The 24,240-nt window shown below is 43.2% G+C and overlaps 1 protein-coding gene across 1 annotated transcript in view; it reads left to right on the plus strand.

Annotated features, from left to right (window-relative positions):
• Positions 1-23,144, plus strand: part of LOC124605966 (trichohyalin-like) — a 33,513-nt gene extending 10,369 nt beyond the window's left edge. Inside the window, exon 3 of the mRNA XM_047137930.1 lies at positions 22,764-23,144. Coding sequence (XP_046993886.1) covers positions 22,764-23,144 — 381 coding nt within the window. The remainder of the gene's footprint in view (positions 1-22,763) is intronic.
• Positions 23,145-24,240: the final 1,096 nt, after the last annotated feature.

A 24,240-nucleotide genomic window follows, 5' to 3' on the forward strand; every position in this document is an offset into this window, starting at 1 on the left:
CGAATCCTGCCTCGGGCATGGATGTGTGTGATGTCCTTAGGTTAGTTTGGTTTAAGTAGTTCTAAGTTCTAAGGGACTTATGACCACAGCAGTTGAGTCCCATAGTGCTCAGAGCCATTTGAACCATTTTTTGAACCAAAGCTGCGATTTCCACAGCGGCGACACCCACGGAAACGGAGGGCGACTGCTTTACACTACGCGCTGTGGCAAATTTCACCACGGCTCAGTAGTCTCTTGTTTTTCTCTGTCCTGTTGCCTATTGTATGTTAATATACTTCCCCCCTGTCTCTCTTCCAACATTTCAAAATGTATCGTGACTGGTACATCTGTTCTACGTTTACATCTGCACTGCGAAAGTCACCTCGCAGTGTGTGGCAGAGGTCCCCTACGACATCTTTTTTGCTGCACTCCGGAAAGACGCATGGCAAGAACTATTGTCGGTAAGAACGTGTATAAGCTGTACTTCTGTTCTTCGCATATCGTAGTAATTTCCCGAGAGGTATGTGGGAACAAGTACGTACTATGTTGCCTTACTCTTCCAGGAAAGTATGCTTTCAGAAAATTAACAGTGAATCCGTCGACAGTGCCAATGCCACAATTGTGTGGCGCTCTCGTGCTTCCGGAATGTCCTGTCACAAATGACTCGATGCTCTTCGTATCTTCTCTATCACCTCTATTAATGCTTCCTAGTAATTGCCCCCGACCGACAAGCAATAATCAGAACACTCTAGCTCGCAGAAAATGGCGCCCAAGTTGTTACCCTTACCTTTAATTTCTAGACACATTCAGTACAGTTCAGCTCAGTCCTTTACTGAACAAAATACGAGCTTACGGATAAATAGTGGGATTTGTGAATGAAGGCACATTCTTTTTACTTACACTGGGTATGTATTAGGACTTCTTCCTGTTTTACCTTTGTTTAGTACTGTAGATCTGTGACTTCCTTCAGTATTCCTAGCAGGTGGACTTCAACGATTCGTTCTTAACGGGATAAAATCGACAGAAATGAAAGTAATATCTGGAGTATCCCCAAGTAGCATTGCAAGGCCGTTACTGCACATCATCAATATAAATAATCCAGTGGAACTACTAAAATATGGCATTACGCTGTGGTGCAGACACCACTGTGATCTTTATAATCCTCTGAATATTGTTGTTGTTGTTGTCTTCAATCCTGAGACTGGTTTGATGTAGCTCTCCACGCTACTCTATCCTGAGCAAGCTTCTTCGTCTCCCAGTGCCTACTGCAACCTACATCCTTCTGAATCTGCTTAGTGTATTCCTCTCTAGGTCTCCCCCTGCGATTTTTTCCCTCCACGCTGCCCTCCAATACTAAATTGGTGATCCTTTGATGCTTCAGAACATGTCCTACCAACCGATTCCTACTTCAAGTCAAGTTGTGCCACAAACTCCTCTTCTCCCCAATCCTACTTAATAACTTCTCATTACTTATCTGATCGACCCATCTAATCCAGCATTCTTCTGTAGCACCACATTTCGAACACTTTTATTCTCGTCTTGTCTAAACTATTTATCGTCCACGTTTCACTTCCATACGTGGCTACATTCTATACAAATACTTTCAGAAACGACTTCCTTACACCTAAATCTATACTCGATGTTAACAAATTTTTCTTCTTCAGAAACGCTTTCCTTGCCATTGCAAATATACATTTTATGTCTTTACTACTTTGACCATCATCAGTTATTTTGCTCCCCAAATAGCAAAACTCCTTTACTACTTTAAGTGCCTCATTTCATAATCTAATTCCCTCAGCATCACCCGACTTAACTCGATTACAGTCCATTATCCTAGTTTTGCTTTTGTTGATGTTCATCTTATATTCTCCTTTCAAGACACTGTCCATTCATTTCAGCTGCTCTTGCAGGTCGTTTGCTGTCTCTGACAGAATTACAGTGTCATCGGCGAACCTCAAAGTTTTTTTTTCTTCTCCATGGATTTTAATACCTACTCCGAATTTTTCTTTTGTTTCCTTTACTGCTTGCTCAATATACAGATTGAATAACATCGGGGAGAGGCTACAATCCTGTCTCACTCCCTTCCCAACCACTGCTTCCCTTTCATGGGGCCTCGCTTCTTATAACTGCCATCTGGTTTCTGTAAAACTGTAAATGGCCTTTCGATCCCTGTATTTTACCCCTGCCACCTTCATAATTTGAAACACCGTCTAATTCGCAATGTTTAGTATACTACTCAACAAAATTAAATGGCCACTTGCTTGGAAAACCGTAAATGTCTCCCATTCCGACGCAGAAGTTTGAAATTTGGTTCAAAGGTGCCTGAAAGCTTCCTCTGTGGTGGTGCAAAAGGATGGAATCCTGCGACCTCATCTTCGTGCTCAGCGGATGCTTCGAAGAGGTCGACACATGTGAAAAGAACGTCAGAGCTCAGAAATTCATGTGTGGTGTGATAATGATGTCACAATGGCATGAAATTTCACCACTTTTATGCCCAACGCTTCGGTTGACGTGTCACGTAATGAGAAGTTAGTCGCACCCCTTCTTACCCACATTTCACCATTTGTTTGACGTCTTTAAGATGGATTTCAGAACCGCGACACTCAAATATCAAAAATTGCGCCACGCTACACTGCTAAGGGGTCAGATCACGTTCAATGGGGTTATTGGCACCACTATGTCCGTAGAGAACATTTGTGTGTCAGCAGTATGAAACGCTTACAAGAACGCAGTCCTGTTGGTTATAACACTGCGAACTGGTGTTTTCGATCGCGTTGCAGGGCACCACGCTGTTGCACTATTACAGAGGAATATACTTATATGGATATGGTGTCTGTTCTTTCGGACATGTCCGAAAGAACGGACACCATATCCATATAAGTACATAGTGCTGGCGATACCGGCCATGACCTTCTTCTTCAGTGCGGATGCACACGTATTCCCCGTAATCAGTCTACTGACTGGTTTGATGCGGCCCGCCACGAATTCCGTTCCTGTGCTAACCTCTTCATCTCAGAGTAGCACTTGCAACCTACGTCCTCAATTACTTGCTTGACGTATTCCAATCTTTGTCTTCCTCTACAGTTTTTGCCGTCTACAGCTCCCTCTAGTACCATGGAGGTCATTCTCTCATGTCTTAGCAGATGTCCTATCATCCTGTCCCTTCTCCTTATCAGTGTTTTCCACATATTCCTTTCTTCTCCGATTCTGCGTAGAACCTCCTCATTCCTTACCTTATCAGTCCACCTAATTTTCAACATTCGTCTATAGCACCACATCTCAAATGCTTCGATTCTCTTCTATTTGAGAGCCGGCCGAAGTGGCCGTGCGGTTAAAGGCGCTGCAGTCTGGAACCGCAAGACCGCTACGGTCGCAGGTTCGAATCCTGCCTCGGGCATGGATGTTTGTGATGTCCTTAGGTTAGTTAGGTTTAACTAGTTCTGAGTTCTAGGGGACTAATGACCTCAGCAGTTGAGTCCCATAGTGCTCAGAGCCATTTTTTTCTCTTCTATTCCGGTTTTCCCACAGCCCATGTTTCACTACCATACAATGCTGTACTCCAGATGTACACCCTCAGAAATTTCTTCCTCAAATTGAGGCCGGTATTTGATATTAGTAGACTTCTCTTGGCCAGAAATGCCTTTTTTGCCATAGCGAGTCTGCTTTTGATATCCTCCTTGCTCCGTCCGTCATTGGTTATTTTACTGCCTAGGTAGCAGAATTCCTTAACTTCATTGACTTCGTGACCATCAATCCTGGTGTTAAGTTTCTCGCTGTTCTCATTTCTACTACTTCTCATTACCTTCGTCTTTCTCCGATTTACTCTCAAACCATACAGTGTACTCATTAGACTATTCATTCCGTTCAGCAGATCATTTAATTCTTCTTCACTTTCACTCGGGATAGAAATGTCATCAGCGAATCGTATCATTGATATCCTTTCACCTTGTATTTTAATTCCACTCCTGAACCTTTCTTTTATTTCCATCATTGCTTCCTCGATGTACAGATTGAAGAGTAGGGGCGAAAGGATACAGCCTTGTCTTACACCCTTCTTAATACGAGCACTTCGTTCTTGATAGTCCACTCTTATTATTCCCTCTTGGTTGTTGTACATATTGTATATGACCCGTCTCTCCCTATAGCTTACCTCTACTTTTTTCAGAATCTCGAACAGCTTGCACCATTTTATATTGTCGAACGCTTTTTCCAGGTCGACAAATCCTATGGAAGTGTCTTGATTTTTCTTTAGCCTTGCTTCCATTACTAGCCGTAACGTCAGAATTGCGTCTCTCGTCCCTTTACTTTTCCTAAAGCCAAACTGATCGTCACCTAGCGCATTCTCAATTTTCTTTTCCATTCTTCTGTATATTATTCTTGTAAGCAGCTTCGATGCATGAGCTGTTAAGCTGATTGTGCGATAATTCTCGCACTTGTCAGCTCTTGCCGTCTTCGGAATTGTGTGGATGATGCTTTTCCGAAAGTCAGATGGTATGTCGCCAGACTCATATATTCTACACACCAACGTGAATAGTCGTTTTGTTGCCGCTTGCCCCAATGATTTTGGAAATTCTGATGGAATGTTATCTATCCCTACTGCCTTATTTGATCGTAAGTCCTCCAAAGCTCTTTTAAATTCCGATTCTAATACTGGATCCCCTATCTCTTCTAAATCGACTCCTGTTTCTTCTTCTATCACATCAGACAAATCTCCACCTTCATAGAGGCTTTCAATGTATTCTTTCCACCTACCTGCTCTCTCCTCTGCATTTAACAGTGGAATTCCCGTTGGACTCTTAATGTTACTACCGTTACTTTTAGTGTCACCAAAGGTTGTTTTGACTTTCATGTAAGCTGAGTCTGTCGTTCCGACAATCATATCTTTTTCGATGTCTTCACATTTTTCCTGCAGCCATTTCGTCTTAGCTTCCCTGCACTTCCTATTTATTTCATTTCTCAGCGACTTGTATCTATGTATTCCTGATTTTCCCGGAACATGTTTGTACTTCCTCCTTTCATTAATCAACTGAAGTATTTCTTCTGTTACCCATGGTTTCTTCGCAGCTACCTTCTTTGTACCTATGTTTTCCTTCCCAACTTCTGTGATGGCCCTTTTTAGAGATGTCCATTCCTCTTCAACTATACTGCCCACTTTTCTTATCTCCCGGCCTTTTCCAAGTAAACCTCCTCCTCTTGTGATTATTGAACAGGGTATTCACTATTACTAGCTGAAACTTGTTACAGAACTCAATTAGTCTTTCTCCTCTTTCATTCCTTGTCCCAAGCCCATATTCCCCTGTAACCTTTTCTTCTACTCCTTCCCCTACAACTGCATTCCAGTCGCCCATGACTATTAGATTTTCGTCCCCCTTTACATACTGCATTACCCTTTCAATATCCTCATACACTTTCTCTATCTGTTAATCTTCAGATTTCGACGTCGGCATGTATACCTGAACTATCGTTGTCGGTGTTGGTCTGCTGTCGATTCTGATTAGTACGACCCGGTCACTGAACTGTTCACAAAAACACACCCTCTGTCCTACCTTCCTATTCATAACGAATCCTACACCTGTTACACCATTTTCTGCTGCTGTTGATATTACCCGATACTCACCTGACCAGAAATCCTTGTCTTCCTTCCTCTTCACTTCTCTGACCCCTACTATATCTAGAGTGAGCCTTTGCATTTCCCTTTTCAGATTTTCTAGTTTCCCTACAACGTTCAAGCTTCTGACATTCCACGCCCCGACTCGTAGAACGTTATCCTTTCGTTGACTATTCAATCAAGGTGAGAATGTGAGTCTCCCGGGAGGCGTGCGCGAGATAGTCCCTGCAGTCGCGCTATCGTCTGTTCCCTCGGTGGCTCAGATGGACAGAGCGTCTGCCAAGTAAGCGGGAGATCCCGGGTTCGAGTTCCGGTCTGGGCACACATTTTTACCTGTCCCCGTTGATGTATATCAACTCCCGTGCGCAGCTGACAGTGTTACTATAATCATAAATAAAGACGAAAGTCGTTGGCACCTTTTGAGCGAAATTTAAATCTTCTGCGTAGCAATGGGAGACAATTACGGGTTTGCAAAAATGACCCCGTAATTTTGTTGCCTGGAGTATATTATGATATTTGATAATATATAATATTGTGTGTAAAATTCTGCATCGTCATTCATACAATCTCTAAGATAGCAAGAGCAGATAGATGTGAAAACTATTGTACAGTCAAGTTAACACTTTACGCATCAAAGTTGCTGATACGAATAAGACACAAAAGAAACGGAAATAAAGTCCTATGCTTCTTGACAGAGAGTAGGTGAACGATGTGGGAGGCGCACGCCGCCGTGCTAGGCAAGGTCCTAATGGAGTTCGTTTGCCATTGCCTTCCTCCGACTGTAATAGGGACGATTGATGATGATGAAGAGGACACAACACCCATACAGCTCGGGGCAGGTGAAAATCCTTGATCCCTCCGAGAACCGAAGCCGGGAAACCGAGCTCGGGAAGCGAGAACGCTACCACGAGACCACGAGACACAGGAGAAAGTAAAAGAAAATTGAAGAACTGTAGGTTACAGGTAAAACCACCACATAAGGGGTTCTACCGTTGGAGTTTATAACGAAAGCAAGATTTAAGGAAAATGAAATTTGGTGGACTGATAAAATAAGGAACGAGAATGTTTCCCACACAATCGGCGTGGAAGTGAACGTATGGAGAACAGTAACAACGAGGAACAGGGTGAGAGGACATGTGTTAAGAGATCAGGGAATAATTTCCACGCTACTAGAGGGAGCTGTAGAGTGTATAAACTGTAGTTTAAGACACGTATTGGAATGTATATAGCAAGTAATTGAGGACGTTTGTTGCAAGTTCTTCTGTAGACGAAGATGTTAGCAAGGGAGAGGAAGTCCTGGTGGGCCTCATTAAACTAGTTTGAAGCCTGGTGACCCGAAAAAAGCATAATTTTTCTAGAGTGCTACCTACGATTTACAGTAGACAGAGGTGATGTGCATCTGGCATGAGGACTCATATAGCGCATGTCAGTAAACATATTGCATCGTTTTACATTAAGAGGAGAGAGAATGTTCTGTAATCTCTGAAAATATTTTATTTGTACCTCTTATACATCAAACATCTTTGAGAATAAGGAATTTTCGTGATGAAATGTGTAGTTAACAGCAATATCTTAGAATCGCAACCGACAAAATACGAGGGCAGTCTCGACGTTTAATTCTCACCTCGAATAAAAAATCATGTTGCGAAACTTGGAGATGGTGTTAGCCGTTTACTACGTACTCATTTTCCAGTGCGACACATTCTGCCAACAATGAATAATCTGCCGTACACTTAGTCGTAGATATTTTCATTGTGTCTTTTCAGGGATCTCAAAAATCACTTCATTGTCATTCTGAAAATGCCTGCCGCGCTATAGTTTCTTCATCTGAGGAATGAGGAAGAAGTCATTGGGTGCCATATCCGAGGAATATGATGGATGAGACAAAAGTTGGTATGCCAGCATACACTCGGTTACGAAAGTCATGGGATACCTTCTTATGTCGTGTCAGCCCTCCGTTTTCTCGGTGTAGTGCAACAACTCTACGTGGTACTGACTCAGCAAGTTGTTCGAAGTTCCCTGCAGAAATACGGAGCCACGCTGCCTCGATAGCGGTCTAAAATTGCGAAAGTGTTGCCGGTGCAGGATTTTGTGCACGAACTGATTTCTAGATTATGTCCCATAACTGTTAGATGGAATTCATGTCGGGTGATGTTGGTAACGAAATCATACCCTCGAAATGTCCAGAATGTTCTTCAAAAAAAAATCCCTAATACCTGTGTCCCAGTGACATGTGTCATTGTTATCCATAACAATTCCATCGTTGTTTGGGAAGATGAAGTCCATGAGTGGCTGAAAATGATCTCCAAGTATCCGAACGGAATCATTTCAAGTCAGCGAACGGTTCAGTTTCACCAGAAGACGCAGTCCATTCCGTGTAATCGCAGGCCACACTGCTATGGAGCCACCATCAGCTTCCGCAGTGCCTTGTTGACAACTTGAGTCCATGGCTTCAGGGGATCTGCGGCACATTCGAACCCTCCAATCAGCTCTTACTAACTGAAAACGGGATTAATCTGACCAGACTACGGTTTTCCAATCATCTAGGGACTAATCGATATGGTCACGAGCAAAAGAGAGGCGCCGCAGACGATGTCGTGCTGGGATGGCCCCACTGTATTAAGTGATAGGTTCGTCGTACGATCCACATCGATATCTGCGGCTATTTCACGCAGTGCTGCTTGTCCGTTAGCACACACAAACGCCGCTGCCTACGGTCGTTAAGTGCAGGCCATCGACCATTGAATTGTCCGTGGTGAGAGGTATTGCCTCAGATTAAGTAATATACATTCTCGATCGGAACACCTTTCATTATTAAGTGACTTAAGGATATCTACTTTCTATTATTCCATTTGCTTTTGAGTTCTTTAATATTTATTGCAACTTCTTTGGTGAAAGATTTATGGAGAACTGCTTTTAGTAACTCCACTGTAGTGGCTCTGTCATCAGTGACATTATAGTTGTCATCGTGCAGTGAGGGTATCGACTGTGTACCCGGCTGGTATACAGGGAGGTTACGAATGTCACGGCATACCAAGTAATATCGTCGTCGACCTCCTTTGTCCGGCGTAGAGCATCGACTCGACATGCTAGGGACTCAACAAGTCTTTGGAAGCCTCCTGCAGAAATATCGAGCCATGCTGCCTTTATAGCAGTCCATAATTGCAAAAGTGTTGCCAGTGCAGGATTTTGTGCACGAACCGATAACTCGAATATGTTCCATAAATGCTCGATGGGATTCATGTAGGGAAATCTGGCTGGCCAAATCATTCGCTAGAATGTTCCAGAATGTTCTTCAAACCAATCGCGAACAATTCCGGCCCGATGACATTTTAATGAGAACATGAAGTTCATGAATGGCTGCAGATGGTCTCCAACTATTTCCAGTCAATGATCGGTTTAGCTGGATCATGGGACCCAGTTCATTCTATATATACACAGCCCACATCCTTGCACATTGCCTCGTTGACGAATTGGGGCCATGGCTTTGTGGTGTCTGCGACAGACTCGAACCCTACCGCCAGCTATATATATATATATATATATATATATATATATATATATATATATATATATATTTTTGGGGTCATCAGTCTTCTGACTGGTTTGACGTGATCCGCCATGAATTCCTCTCCTGTACCAACCTATTCATATTATTAGCACTTTCAACCTAGTCCTCAATTATTTGATGGATGTATTCCAATTTCTGTATTCCTCTAGTACCATGGAAGTCATTCCCTCATGTCTTAGCAGATGTCCTCTCATCCTGTCCCTTCTCCTAATCAGTGTTTTTCACATCTTCCTTCGATTCTGTGCGGAATCTCCTCATTCCTTACCTTATCAGGCCACCTAATTTTCAACACTCGTGTGTAGGCACCAAATTTCAAACGTTTCGATTCTCTTCTGTTCCGGTTTACCCACAGTCCATGTTTCACTACCGTACAATGCTGTATTCCAGACGTACTTTCTCAGAAATGGTTTCCTCAAATGATGGCCTACGTTTGTTACTAGTAGACTTCTATCGGCCAGGAATGCTCTTTTTGCCATTGTTAATCTGGTTTTGTCGACCTCCTTGCTGCGTCCTTGCTTATTTTACTACCTAGATAGCAGGATTTCATAACTTTATCTACTTCATGACCATCAATCCTGAAGTTGGGTTTCTCACTGTTCTCATTTCTGTTACTTCTCATTATTTTCGTCTTTCTTCGATTTACTCTCAGCCTATATACTGTACTCATTAGATTGTTCATTCCATTCAGCAGATCATGTAATTCTTGTTCACTTACACTCAGGATAGCAATGTCATCAGCGAATCGTATCATTGATATTCCTTCACTTTGAATTTTAATTAGACTTCTGAACCTTTCTTTTATTTTTATTAGTGCTTCTTCGATGTACAGATTGAACAGTAGGCGAAAGACTACATCCCTGTCTTACACCCTTTTTAATCCGAGCACTTCGTTCTTGATCGTCCACTCTTATTATTCCCTCTTGGCTCTGGTTCATATTGTGCGTTACACGTATATCCCTATAGTTTACCCCTATTTTTCTCCAAATTTCGAAAATCTTGGACCATTTTACATTGTCAAACGCTTTTTCCAGGTCAACAAATGCTATGAACCTGTCTTGATTTTTAGTGTTGCTTCCATTATCAACCGCAACTTTAGAATTACATCTCGTACCTTTAACTTTTCTAATGCCAAACTGATCGTCATTTAGCACATCCTCAATTTTCTTTTCCATTCTTCCGTATGTTATTCTTTTCAGCAACTGGGATCCATGAGCTGTTACCCTGATTGCACGATAATTCTCGTACTAGTTAGCTCTTGCAGTCTTCGGAATTGTGTAGACGATATTTTTCCGAAAGTCAGATGGTATCTGACTCATACATTCTACACACCAACATGAATAGTCGTTATGTTGCCACTTCCCCCAATGGTTTAGAAATTCTGATGGAATGATATCTATCCCTTCTGCCTTATTTGATCGTAGGTCCTCCAAAGCTCTTTTAAATTCTGATTCTAATACTGGATCCCCTGTCTCTTATAAATCGACTCCTGTTTCTTCTTCTATCACAACAGACGAATCTTTCCCCTCATAGAGGCTTTATTCTTTCCACCTATCCGACCTCTCCTCTGCATTAACAGTGGAATTCCCATTGCACGCTTAATGTTACCACCCTTGCTTTTTATGTCACCGAAGGTTGTTTTGACTTTCCTGTACGCTGAGTCTGTCCTTCCGACAGTCGTTTCTTTTTCGATGTCTTCACAGTTTTCCTGCAGTCATTTCGTCTTACCTTCCCTGCACTTCCTATTTATTTCATTCCCCAGCGATTTGTATTTCTCTATTCCTGTGTTTCCCGAATCATTTTTGTACTTCCTTCTTTCATTGATCAACTGAAGTATTTCTTCTGTTTCCCATGGTTTCATCGCACTTACCTTCTTTGTACCTGTGTTTTTCTTTCCAACTTCAGTCATGGATATTTTTAGAGATGTCCATTCCCCTTCAAATGTACTGCCTGCTGAGTTATTCCTCATTGTTCTAGCTCTAGCATTAGAGAACTTCAACTTTATCTCGTCATTCCTTAGTACTTTCGTATCCCACTTATTTGCTTATTGATTCTTCTTGACTAATGTCTTAAACGTCAATCTACTCTTCATCACTACTATATTGTGATCTGAGTCTATATCTGCTCCTGGGTACGCCTTACAATCCTGTATCTGATTTAGGAATCTCTGTGTGATGATGATGTAATCTAACTGAAATCTTACCGTATCACCCGGTGTTCTCCAAGTATACCTCCTTCTCTTGTGATTTTTGAAGAGAGTATTCGCTGTTACTAGCTGATATTTATTACTGAACTCAATTACCCTTACTCCTCTCTCGTTCCTTCTTCTATAACCTTTTCTTCTACTCCCTTCCCTATAACTGTATTCCAGTTCCCATGACTATTAGATTTTCATATCGCTTTACGTACTGTATCACACTTTCAATGTCCTCATTTACTTTCTGTATCTCTTCGTCTTCAACTTGCGACGTCGGCATGTATAACTGAACTATCGATGTCGGTGTTGGTTTGCTGTCGATTCTGACAATAACAACCGTATTACCAACTGAAATCGAGGTTCACCTGACCAGACGTCGGTTTCAAAGTCGTCCTGGGGCCAATCGATATGGTTACGAGCCAAGGAGAGGCGCTACAGGCGAAGTTGTGCTATTAGCAAAGGCACTCGTGCCGGTAGTCTGTTGCCCTAGCTCATTAAGTCCAAATTTCGCCGAACTGTTCTAATTGAATTCTGCGGTTATTTCACACATTGCTGCTTATCTGTTAACACTGAGAACTCTAAGCAAACGCCGCTGCTCACGGCCGTTAAGTGAAGGTCGACGGTCAGTGAATTGTCAGCAGTGAGAGGTAATGCCTGAAGTATGGCATCTTAGGCACAATATTGACATTTTGGATGTCGGAATATTGAATTCCCTGAAGATTTACAAAATGGAGTGTCCCACGCGTCTACATCCAGGACACTGGACTCGCATTCGGAAGGACGACGGTTCAATCCCGCGTCCGGCCATCCTGATTTAGGTTTTCCGTGATTTCCCTAAATCAGTCCAGGCAAATGCCGGGATGGTTCCTCTGAAAGGGCACGGCCGACTTCCTTCCCCATCCTTCCCTAATCCGATGAGACCGATGACCACGCTGTCTGGTCTCCTTCCCCAAACCAACCAACCAATCTACATCCAGCCTACCATTCTGCGTTCGAAGTCTCTTAATTCCAGTCGTGCTGCCATTATCACGTCGGAAGTTTTCACGTGAATCAGCTGAGTACAAATCACAGCTCCGTCAATGCACTGCCGTATTACGGGCATCTGTATACGTGCATACCGACATTACATGATTTTTGTCACCTCAGTGTATTTTACATACGACCAAATCCTCTTTGCGTTTGCTGCCAGACTTCGATATATGTCGGCTATGGAAACTAATAAAAGCATACGTGCTGGGCACGTGGCATTCTCATCTCTGATGGCTTCAGCAGCCGACTGAAGAGCGGGCATTCCGGCCGTAATGTTGCAGTCCTATTCCTCCTCCTGCCTTCTTATATGCACACCACTCGAGCTGACTTCCAGCTTTCTTATTTCCTTATTTAACATGGTCTTACAGTGAACAGGGGAGGAATGGTGGCTGTATATAATGTAATAAGAAACTTACGTATTTCTGAAACTACAGAGTATGCATATTATAAAGTAACTTGTATTAAAGGGACCTCCTGCATTGTCTTTGTGGATTATTGATAGTAATGGAGAACGCATACACCACTGGAAAGTGCAGTGTCTTAAAGTTAGAAGGCAGATCTATTGGCATGAGTGGCATCCCTGGTTTAAAGATTAATTCACCTTCTCCCTTCGTCGTTTGAATTAAACTGACCAGCATCTTCTACATAGAAATCTTGTGCAACTGAAAAGTTTCTATATCTCAAGATGTTATGTCAACAGCACTGTCACCAATCAGCCAAGTGCTTGTAATATTATTGGGTTTCGAATGCTCTGAATATAAAATATTTGTCATAAAAGAGAAGAACAGCCATCGAGCTGTAGTTGGTAAAATGTTACGCATCACAGCGCAGATGTTAGGAAAAGAAATATTTTTGTAATGTACGACTACACAAAGACGAGAGTCTAGCCTTAACTGCTTCAAATAAACGCTATGACCCGCCGAGCGCAGATACGCAAATAATTGCCGCAGCGCTCGATCCTAATAAGATACGAAACATATGAATCAGAAAAATTTTGTCTTTTGTTATGAACAGTTCTGGAGACTTGGTTACCTTTCACTGTTTCGATGCTGACGTATTAAGAAGTGCAGTGTAGCATCGCTACAAGTTTTATATAATATTTGTGTACCAGTAATGTAAATTTTCGAACTAACCCTTCGATAAACAGTGTGACGCTATGAAATATTCACGCGTACGCAAGGAGAACTAATTTTGAGAAAATATTGGACATACAAGAAAGGACATTGTCGTAGCACGGAATGTGCGTAAGAAGGGCAAAATGTAAGTTTTATATTCTATGGTTACTTGTTTTTGCTTAGTGGTGTCGATTATTTCAGAATATACTCATGTGTTATAATGAAATCCCTTTTTTCATTCTTTTCTTTGAGTAACCTCACTCTTTTTCCGCTGTATGCAAACTATGTTACAGGGGAGCTCTTTACAGCGGTATCATGGTTGTTTTCTGGAGGCTACTAATATATTCTATCGCAGATTTGATAACCTTTACCATAAACCACTTTCCTTCATCCATTTCCCTTTCAATATTCAGTTAGGTCCCTTAGGCATTTGTATCGAAAAATCAGATTGCGTGAAGGCAATCCGGGTTAAATATCAGGTTCAAACCAACTTCGAAAAATCAGATTGCGTGAAGGCAATCCGGGTTAAATATCAGGTTCAAACCAACTTCGCGTAATCACACACTATTCCTCCTGGACACAATCGAGAACCGACGAAAAGCAGTTTACAAAATCTGCTCTCTCTCTCTCTCTCTCTCCAACCTGCACCAAAAATCTTCATACCACATTACATACAACTTATATATATATATATATATATATATATATATATATATATATATATATATATATGCTTCATAAAATTGCTGATTTGGACTAATATCAATCATTTTAAATTATATTTGCATCTAATTCCATTACACACCTATTTAGAGTCCCATTAATTAATTAGTTTCACGCTTTGGAGGTAATCTGTAGCAGTTTTATTGGAATTATGTGCAACGAATCATTTCACTGACTACACACAGAGGATTTGTTTGCCAGCATGTGTACATAGTAGCTACTTACTGGTTTATAAACAGTACGCTGCCTGAAAGTTTACAAGACTGAACAAATTAGTCTTAAATAGGTCAGTAGTGAAACATTTAATTTTAGTAAAATTTTTTAACATACACTCTACCAGCTCTTCCATAAGACTTCATCTATGGAACAGTCAGAGCAGTCCAGAAAGATATGATTTTAGGCTATACTTAAAACTTGCCTTTATGCCTCTCAGACGTTTTATGTTACAGGAAACCGATCGAATGTTTTTATAGCTGCAAACTGAAATCCTTTCAACGCGACTGGCAGCCTTAGCGGTGAATATGTGGTTTCCCTGTGCACACAACTATTCTTACTAAGATGTGATAGATTATGTATGACAAACGTCATGAGCAAACAGAAGTATTGTGAATGAGTAATCAAAACAGACTTTTATAAGAATATTGTGAGTCAACATCATATATTATTCTCACTGCATCGCTTTTGTGCTATCAATATTTTCTTTCCCTGCGACGAGTGACTTTAGAAAATTATGTCATATGAAATTAATAAGGAGATATATGCAAACTGCGATAAAATATAGATTCATTTGTATCTAACACTAGCAATTATATGAAGAGTAAAAGTTGGTGAAAATACCTGTTTCAGAAGTTCAGTACTTTCCTTCTTGTTCAAGTTTTCATCAAAATGTGCATCCGAAGTTTAAGAACATTCTGTCCTGTTTACTGACTCCTATTTATGTAATAATTTGTGTGGTTATTGTTGTTGCACGAAAGTGAATATATTTTGTTTTTCACAAAATTTAGGTAGAATTTATTTTGTGAGAACTACTCAACTATTCATTAAATTATTTGCTTATATCGCATTCCTTTCAACACTGTTCCGAGTGAGTTGGTGCAGTGGTTAGCATGATGGACTCGCATTCTGGAGGACGACGGCCGGCCGCGGTGGTCTAGCGGTTCTAGGCGCTCAGTCCGGAACCGCGCGACTGCTACGGTCCGGTCGCAGGTTCGAATCCTGCCTCGGGCATGGATGTGTGTGATGTCCTTAGGTTAGTTAGGTTTAAGTAGTTCTAAGTTCTCGGGGACTGATGACCACAGATGTTAAGTCCCATAGTGCTCAGAGCCATTTGAACCATTTTGAGGACGACGGTTCAAATCCGCGTCCGGCCATACAGATTTAGGTTTTCCCTGGTTTCCCTAAATCGCTTCAGGAAATATCAGGGTGGTCCTTTTAAAAGGGTACGGTCAATTTCTTTCTCCATCTTCCCTCATTCGATGGGACCTCGCTGTTTGGTCTCCTCATCCAAGTCAAACAATCAACCAACCAATCAACAGTATTAATTATGATGATTATGTTATCTACAAGGGGACTAAGTATATTTTTGATATGCGTTAAAGCTTATCCAAATTCACAAGAGATAGCAGTGGACTCAAAACTGTAGTTTGTATATGGACGGTACGCTACATTCAAAGAATAAAATTTCTGCCGAGCAACAGTGTAACGTCCACTGTGATGTAGGTTCATTCTTAAGTAAATTGTTTCCTGCCATTGATATCTCATTTTACCAGAATAATTGGGCATGCCTTTGTATTTTGTTTCTTTTTCAGGCATTTGTCTCTTACATTTACTTTATTAAGAGGTTTTTCTAAGGGAATGTTCTGTATGTTCGCTTTTTTGGTTCTTCGCAGATCTGAATATGGTTGTTACTCACAGCCGAACCTAGCTTAGACACCTTATTTTCTGTATGATCGCTTTTTTTGCTTCTTTGCAGATCTGAATATGGTTGTTACTCACAGCCGAAACTAGCTTAGATATCTTATTTTAAATGTGTTATATAAATCCGGCAAAGACATTAAATTTTAATATTCTCAGATGCCTCCTTTGTTTGAATTACGCAGCGATGCATTTTGTATTCTTTTTTTAAGTATAATTCATACCAGTTGTTTCTACAACCATGAATTCCATAACAATTTACCTTTTGTACGAGAATATCAAGACCCACACAGTGAAGCGTCAGTGGGATCACAGAAAATATCAACTGGTGGTTCTTGTTCTGTTGAAGACTTGTAATATTTTTGAAAAAAAAAAACGCCATAAATTGGAAGTGCCTGGTATCTGCTCTGTGAGGTGCTAAGTTAAATGTCATTTGGATTGTCACCGCTCAGTCCAGCAACACGGAAACTATTGATGCGACGTTAGTACCAGCCGTAAAAAAAAAAAAAAAAAAAAAAAAAAAAACCACCGCTGGGATGGAAATCGGAAGGTGTGATGTGCGTGTACTGACAAACAAATGACTACATTTTCAGAGAGGGATATCGTGCCAGATTCTGATCAAGCAGCGCGTTAGATCGTCGAAACCCCGAGGTGGCTGAAGGGCCCTGCCCATAAAGCTCCAAAAGTACTCAATTGGGGAGAGATGCGGCGACTTTGCTGGCCAAGGTAGGATTTGGCAAGCACGGAGACCAGCAGCAGAAACTCTCACCGTGCGTGGGCGCGCATTATCTCGTTGAAATGTAATCCCAGGATCGCCGGCCATGAAGGACAATAGAACGGGGCACGGAATATCATCAATGTAAAGTTGTTCTGTAAGGATGCCGCCCATGACACCCATAGAGACTTTTCTATGAAAAGAAATGGCACCCCTCACAATCACTCCTGGTTGTCGGGTCGTATGGCGGGTGACAGGTTGGTATCTCACCATTGTCTCGGGCGTCTCTAGACATGTCTTCGGCCTGGTCTCTCACTGAATGGAGTAAAATTGTCTTCTGCGATGAGCCCGGCTTCGAAGTGAGCCCCGCCGACCACCGAGGACGTATCTGGCTGGAGGCACCCCAGACAGTGGTTAGGTACCGACCTGACGGTCGGCCGCCATACGGTTCGACAACGAGGTTGAAATGGCTCTGAGCACTATGGGACTTAACAGGTGAGGTCATCAGTGCCCTAGAACTTAGAGCTACTTAAACCTAACTAACCTAAGGACATCACACACATACATCCCCGAGGCAGGATTCGAACCTGCGACCGTAGCGGTCGCGCGGTTCCTGACTGAAGCGCCTAGAACCGCTCGGTCACAGCCAGCGACAACCAGGAGTAGTGGTTTGCCGTGCCGTTTCTTTTCATAGCAGAACCCCTTCGGTTGTCATACACGGCACCCTAACAGGACACTGACAAGTCGACGGCAATCTACGGCCCATTTTATTGCCCATCATGTCTAGCCATCCTGGGCAAACATGTCAGCAAGATAAATCCTGCCCGCACACGGTGAGGGTTTCTACTGCTTGTGTTAGTGCTTCCCAAACCCTACCTTGGTCAGAAAAGATGCCGGATCTCTCCAAAATTGTGAAAGTTTTGAATATTATGGGCTGGGCCCTTCAACCAGCTCCGTATTTTGACAATCTATTATTCGTAATTTGGAGCAGTAGTTCACGGGAGGACATTCAACTTTTTCAATGAATGACAAGCCGATTGACTGCTTGCATAGAGGCCAGAGGTGGACCAATACTTTACTGACTTGCTCAACCTGTGAATATCTTTCTCTGGAATAAATCATCTATTTTTTCCTGAAATTCAAATCATTTATTTTTTTGTACATGTGCATCACATCTACCAATTTCTGTCCCATTCAGATAATCCCTTCATGGTGTGTAACATTCTTTGTCTTATAGTGTATGTCGTCCCATTTGAATTGTCATGTGACATTCAGTGACTGCTGTAACAATGGCAGCAGGACAGCCACAGGCATTTTCACTTTGGTCTGTCTAATGATATTCCAGAACAGCGAAATCGATTGTCACAGAACAACAGAAATGTCATGACATGCAGGGAAGACCATCATCAAAACACAGCAATTTAGACACTCTAAAGAACACCACTGCAAAGGTAGCGAGGATGTCGGTTCCCTTTGTATTAACAAACTCAAGGGGCCTAATATTTTAAAGCAGGGCCGGCTACGGCATAAAAAAATGGTTCTAATCACTATGGGACTTAACATCTGAGGTCATCAGTCCCCTAGTACTTAGAACTACTTAAACCTAACTAACCTGAGGACATCACAGACATCCTTCCTTGCCCGAGGCAGTATTCGAACCTGCGGCCGTAGCAACAGCGCGGTTCCGAACTGAAGCGCCTGGAACAGCTCGGCCACAGCGGCCGGCACACACGCAGCACACGCGGGCTGTGTGCGATCCGAGGCCCGGCACGTCACTCGGCTTTGGTCGGTCCTTCTCGAATTACCCAGAACAGCCAGACATTTCATTTAGAATTGCGGTTCGGCGTTTTTCGTTCGGCAGAACTCTCTGACTTCGGCAGAGTCGCGGTGTCGGCGCTGTTTACCTTTCGCTACTTGTTTGTGGCATGAAGGACATCCACAGGTCCAGTGGCTGTTTGCACAAAAAAGAGCCCGTCTAGAAATCTGTGGTCAAAACTCTTTAAAATTAATGGGAATGATAGGAGAGAGGGATGCGAATTCTCAATTATTTGCTATGAAACGACATTGGAGTACCAAGCAAAAGGAATTTAAGCATTTAGACAACAGTGAAAGAGCAAACAGTTGTTCTGTACATCAAAGAGCATTTTGTGCTAAATTTGCAGGCAAGGAGCACTTGAAGAGATTGGTGGTAAGAACAATAAAATTTCGAAGCCGCACACATTGTTCCACATCAGTTGCAACACTTTGCAATGGAACTGAACGAAGACTATGAAGACTTCATACATAACTGCAAAGTAAGTTGATTAAATCAAGGAGCATACCTGGGACGATTTTTCCATTCAAAACTAGCTATTATTGAATTTATGAACGCAAAAAGAGTGCGGGAATGAAAATTAGGACTTCCAGAATGGAATGGATGTTTCGCATTTTAAGTGGATTTGACTGCACACTGCCCACTTTGAGACATTGCACGGTAACTTCATTCTGATTTGATGCGGCAGCGTTAAAAAAGAAAATCGCGTTGTAGAAGGGACACATTACGACAAAGACAGTCCAGTTCCGTAAGTTCACTGCCGTTAAGGAAAGGTTTGAAGAATTCACTCTCGCCTTGCAAGAATTCCAAGGAAAGCTGTTAAAAAGTTTTGAGGACACTGTCAATCTTACATCCGTTTTCGAGACCGTTCTCCGTTTCAGATGGAAGCACCCCTGTGCAAGTGCAGACGTAACTGTCAGACCTGCGAGATACAAAGGGCATTCAAAAAGTTTCGCACACTAGTCTCTAATTTTTTTTTTATTTTTTGCAGGAGAAGAATGAAATTTTTTGTGAAAATACCTGAAACATTTAGCTATTAAGTTAGTATATAAAAGTATTTTCTTTTATTTACACGTGAGCCATAATAGGCCGTGAAGTAGATGTCAGGCTGCGACAACGGTCGGTGATGGAGTTCCTCTTAAAGACCGGCGATGACTCTGCCATATCGATTCACAGGAAGTTGCTCCCTGTTTGTGGGGAGGACACAGTGGATCGCAGCAGTATCCAGAGATGGTTGCAGAGGCTTAAAGAAGGTGATTTCTCTCAACTGGACAATCCACGATGCGGTAGACCATCGAAGGAAGTGACTGACGTGAATAAGGAGACCAGTGATCAAATCCTCCAAAATGACGGATGTGTGACGATACGACAGCTTGCTGAAATGCTGAAATGACTGGTTTGTCACTGGATAGTGTGGTGTCGCTGGTACAGTCACTAGGGTACAGAAAAATTTGTGCACGTTGGGTGCCTATATTACTGACAAGAGAAATGAAAATAGTGAGGAAGAATGTGTGCGAGGGTTTCATGAAGACCTGTAGTGAAAAGTGGAAACAGTGTTTTGACGGCGTCATCACCCAGGACGAAACATGGTTGTTCTTGTGTGATCTGAGGTTTCCCGGCGTACAGAAATCTTGAAAATTTTCGCGTACTCAGCCAGGTAGCGTCGTCCAAAAGGCGCGATATTTCGGCAAGCCGACTTCTTGCCATCTTCAGGCGTTCTTGGTGTCTGATTGATCTCTGATGGATGTCGACTTTATATAATCTTAACCCCTCTCCCGCAGCCTTCGTCTGGGCGCTTCTGAGCGGTCCGCGGCCGGTGGTGGGGGAAGGGCGGCGCTGGGTGGTGTCCTGTCAGGACACCTCAAGAAGAAGAAGCATTGTCACCACGAAGGCAGAGTTCCGCAAGCGGTCGTAGCCGCGGAAGAACTGCGGCCCATTATCTGCCGCGGGGCGCCACGCTTCCCCCACCACCCAAGAACGCCTGAAGATGGCAAGAAGTCTGATTGCCGAAATATCGTGCCTTTTGGACGTCGCTACCTGGCTGAATACCAGAGAAATTTTCAAGATGGTTGTTTTTGTCTGAAGCTGAGAGCAAAACCCAATCCATGGAGTGGCGTCATCCGGGTTCCCCTGGGAAGAAGAAACCAAGTCTTTTACGAACAGCAGGCCGAAAGGTGATGGCCTCCTTCTGGGAGCAGTGTGGTGTCATTTTCATTGACTTTTTGGAAACTGACTCCACAATTAACTGGAACCGTTATTGTTTGTTACTGGACAAGCTGCGACGCGCCATCAAGATCCACAGACCATAGCTTCAGGGTCAGCTCATCAGACTACGCCATGAGAACGCCTAACCCCATACAGCTCTTATGACGCAGGATAAAATCAGGAAAATGGGTTGGAAAATTGTTCCTCATCCTCCCTACAGCCCAGACTTAGCTCAGTCTGATTTTTACCTCTTTTGTCGTCTGAAGGCTCACCTGCGCGGTAAAACATTTGATAGTGAGAAAGACCTTATTTCCTGTGTCAAGCGATGGTGTAAAAGTCATTCCCCAGAATTTTACCAAAGTGCATTTACATCATGGAAAGAACGTTGGGCCAGATGCGTCACAGCTGATGGAGGCTACATTGAATAGGCTCAATGTATAGGTAAATGTTCCAAGTATGATCACAAAAAATTTCATTCTGCTCCTGCAAAAAATAAAAAAAGTTAGAGACGACTGTGCAAAGCTTTTTGAACGCCCTTTGTAATTGCAGCTTTGAGGACAAAGCTTTTTGAGTTAAAGCTGTGCAGAACCTCCATATCCCTTTCCTCAAGTAAATTATGAGGTTGCCGACGTGCCGCAATATTACATGGACATATTCGCGTAAAATACCTGTTTTCGATTATGAAACTAAAGAAGCCATGATTGCGTGGCAACCGTATGACGACAGTTTATACCACATAAAAATTATATGCTGTCTTCAGCACTCCAAAAATAATCGATTAATACTGAAAACTTTTTTTGTTTATAATTTGTGTTCTTGAGAAATGTTAAATACAAAACCAAGTCGTATGCAGTGCAACTGCACTGCCATTTAAATGCTCGTGATTTCCCTAAATCGCTCCAGGCAAATGCCGGGATGGTTCCTTTGAAAGGGTACAGCTGAGTTCCTTCCGCGTCCTTCCCTAATCCGATGAGATCCTTGACCTCGCTGTCTGGTCTCCTCCCCCAACTCATTTAAATGCGACGCGTTTGCTGTTTGCTCCCCTTCCCCCTCCAGCTCTGACGTGACGTGGCGGTGGGGGAAATGTGAAGCAAGGTCTGGGCATGGCCAGTCAGCCGAAATCTAGGTGACGCCTACTCTAAGGAATTTTATTCAAGTTGAACTGGCCATGTAAGCCAACGCATTTTGTAACAGTTTCAGTAGTTTGTACAGCTTCCGCCAGAAACCAAGCAGTCTTATTGTTCGAAAGTACTCCCACCTCTTGCAACCAACAGCCTACAGATTTAGCCACATATGCTCATAGGATCCGACATTTTCACATCACATCTGACGCATCCTCATTGGGGAACAGATCTGGGGCGGTCGTGCTGGCCAAGAATCTTTAGAAGCACTTTAGAGCACTTGCCCGCGAAAGGCAAAGGTCCCGAGTTCCAGTCTCGGTCTGGCACACAGTTTTAATCTGCCAGGAAGTTTCATATCAGCGCACACTCCGCTCCAGAGTGAAAATCTCATTCTGGAAACATCCCCCAGGCTGTGGCTAAGCCATGTCTCCGCAGTATCCTTTCTTTCACGAGTGCTAGTTCTGCAAGCTTCGCAGGAGAGCTTCTGTAAAGTTTGGAAGGCAGGAGACGAGGTACTTTCAGAAGTAAAGCTGTGAGTCGTGGTTGGGTAGCTCAGTTGGTAGAGCACTTACCCGGAAAGGCAGAGGTCCCGAGTTCGAGTCTCGGTCCGGAACACAGTTTTAATCTGCCAGGAAGTTTCAATCTTTAGAAACGTCGAAGAGACTGCTTTCAGTAGGGAAGGTAATGTGTGTCCGGGCATCATCTTTCTGGAAGAGTACAAGCCTCTGAGGAATTGATCCGTGTGGAGACTGAGTGCTGCATTGTCGTGTTTGAAGTTTCAGCCTGGCGACATCCTCCAGCCAGCGCTGGCTGCATCTCTGGCGAGCAGCGAACCTCCCGCTGCCAACTTGGACCTCAGCGTGTCCCTCCCTGTGGTGCCAGAGCTCCTGGCCTCCACAGCGTCCAGTGTGGAGGGTGAACCAGTGGGGAGGGTCGCGGTGGTCCTCGTCACCTCGCCTACAGAAGCGGCAGTGGGTCTGCCGTCAATTATAGCGACTGTTCCACCACCTCTGCTGGTGGAGACGGACACGGACGCCATCCCCACCACCACTACCACCACCACCACCACCACCACAACGACCACCACCATTACTGTCGCCAGCGCTGAGCCTCCGCTACGTATCAGGTACCTGGACTTCACGTACCATACTGCTTAGCTGGTACTCTGAAATATTGCTTGAGCGTGCAGGCAAATTTATTACAGCACACAGGTGAGATTCTTTCGAAGGCACAATACTTAAGTAAAAAAGCAAAGGGATAAGCGAAATTAAGTGTTTCACAAAAGTTCCGGAGTCCACACCCGATGTTAATGCTGAACTGGTGCCATACTTCGATGTCAAGCCGAGCCGCCATCAGCAGACGATCTGATATTCTGTGGTGCAATTGCATTGCCTGCTACATGTACAGGTTGGTCCATTGATAGTGACCGGGCCAAATATTTCACGAAATAAGCATCAAACGAAAAAACTACAAAGAACGAAACTCGTCTAGCTTGAAAGGGGAAACCAGATGGCGGTATGGTTGGCCCGCTAGATGGCGCTGCCATAGGTCAAACGGATATCAACTGGGCTTCTTTTAAAATAGGAACCCCCATTTTTTTTATTACATATTAGTGAAGTACGTAAATAAATATGAATGTTTTAGTTGGACCACTTTTTTCACTTTGTGAGAGATGGCGCTGTAATAGTCACAAACGTGGTATCGCGTAACATTCCGCCAGTGCGGTCGGTATTCGCTTCGTGATACATTACCTGTTCGCAGATGGCTCTGAGCACAATGAGACTTAACATCTGAGGTCATCAGTCCCCTAGAAGTTAGAACTATTTAAACCTAACTAATCTAAGGACATCACACACATCCATGCCCGAGGCAGTATTCGAACCTGCGACCGTAGCAGTCGCACGGTTTCGGACTGAAGCGACTAGAACCGCATGGCCACCGTGGCCGGCACACATTACCTGTGTTAAAATGGTCCGTTTACCAGTTGCGAAAAAGGTCGATATCGTGTTGATGTATGGCTATTGTGATCAAAATACCTAACGGGCGTGTGCGATGTATGCTGCTCGGTATCCTGGACGACATAATCCAAGTGTCCGGACCGTTCGCCGGATAGTTACGTTATTTAAGGAAACAGGAAGTATTCAGCCACATGTGAAACGTGAACCACGACCTGCAACAAATGATGATGCCCAAGTAGGTGTTTTAGCTGCTGTCGCGGCTAATCCGCACATCAGTAGCAGGCAAATTGCGCGA

The sequence above is a fragment of the Schistocerca americana genome, chromosome 3 (genome assembly GCF_021461395.2).
Source record: "Schistocerca americana isolate TAMUIC-IGC-003095 chromosome 3, iqSchAmer2.1, whole genome shotgun sequence".
Lineage (NCBI taxonomy): Eukaryota > Metazoa > Arthropoda > Insecta > Orthoptera > Acrididae > Schistocerca > Schistocerca americana.